Source organism: Entamoeba invadens (assembly GCF_000330505.1).
Source record: "Entamoeba invadens IP1 unplaced genomic scaffold scaff_1105074726323, whole genome shotgun sequence".
Lineage (NCBI taxonomy): Eukaryota > Evosea > Mastigamoebida > Endamoebidae > Entamoeba > Entamoeba invadens.
This window is the reverse complement of record NW_004191830.1, coordinates 4,032-4,683: the sequence shown is the minus strand read 5'-3', so window position 1 is coordinate 4,683 and position 652 is coordinate 4,032. Positions and strand designations below refer to the sequence as shown.

General features: G+C 27.5%; 1 protein-coding gene across 1 annotated transcript; it reads right to left on the bottom strand.

Annotated features, from left to right (window-relative positions):
* Window positions 1-2: 2 nt before the first annotated feature.
* EIN_283040 (protein kinase domain containing protein) lies at window positions 3-415 on the bottom strand (the record flags this gene model as incomplete). Its single annotated transcript, XM_004185041.1, has 2 exons — window positions 3-269; window positions 398-415. Coding segments are annotated over 2 exons (285 nt in total), but the record flags the coding sequence as incomplete, so codon positions are not given.
* Between the last annotated feature and the right edge of the window lie 237 nt (window positions 416-652).

The following is a 652-nucleotide window of genomic DNA, read 5'->3' as shown; positions in this document are numbered from 1 at the left end:
CCTTTGTTGATATTCAAAGTTGCACAAGCAATTTTGTCTTTAATTTTTGAAGTATAATTTGGCTTTAAAGATTTTTCAAATTCACATGCATGATATGGTTTAATTGTTACAAAAAGTGGATCTGATTTTATTTCATAAACATCATTTCCTTCTATCATTTTTAATTGCACTTTAATATTATGTTTTGATGTGTTCCCAAGACACAACAATTCGCGACTGTATTCATTAACTGGAATCTCTCCATTTTCATATTCACTTCCAAATAACAACTCTGGTTTGTTTGTTGATATTTCCTTTAACAATTTAATGAAAATGATATTCGATTTTTTTATTTTAAAAACACAAACATTTTGCGTTCTTTTTTGGTTTTGTTGTGATTATACACATATAAGAAAACACAAATTATTATCAACATAATTATCACAACAATTATTGCAATAACTATAATTGGGATACCAATCCGATTAAATTTAATCAAATAGTTTTCGGTACACGACAATCCATCATCTAATGGTTTTCTATTTCCTTCACATGAGACACAAAGAGAATGTCTTGCAGCAGTGCAAAATTCAATTTCCTTGTAATAAAGGCAAATGCCATTTTTTAAAAATATAAATTGTATTATTACACATTTCACGTCCTTTCAGTGAAG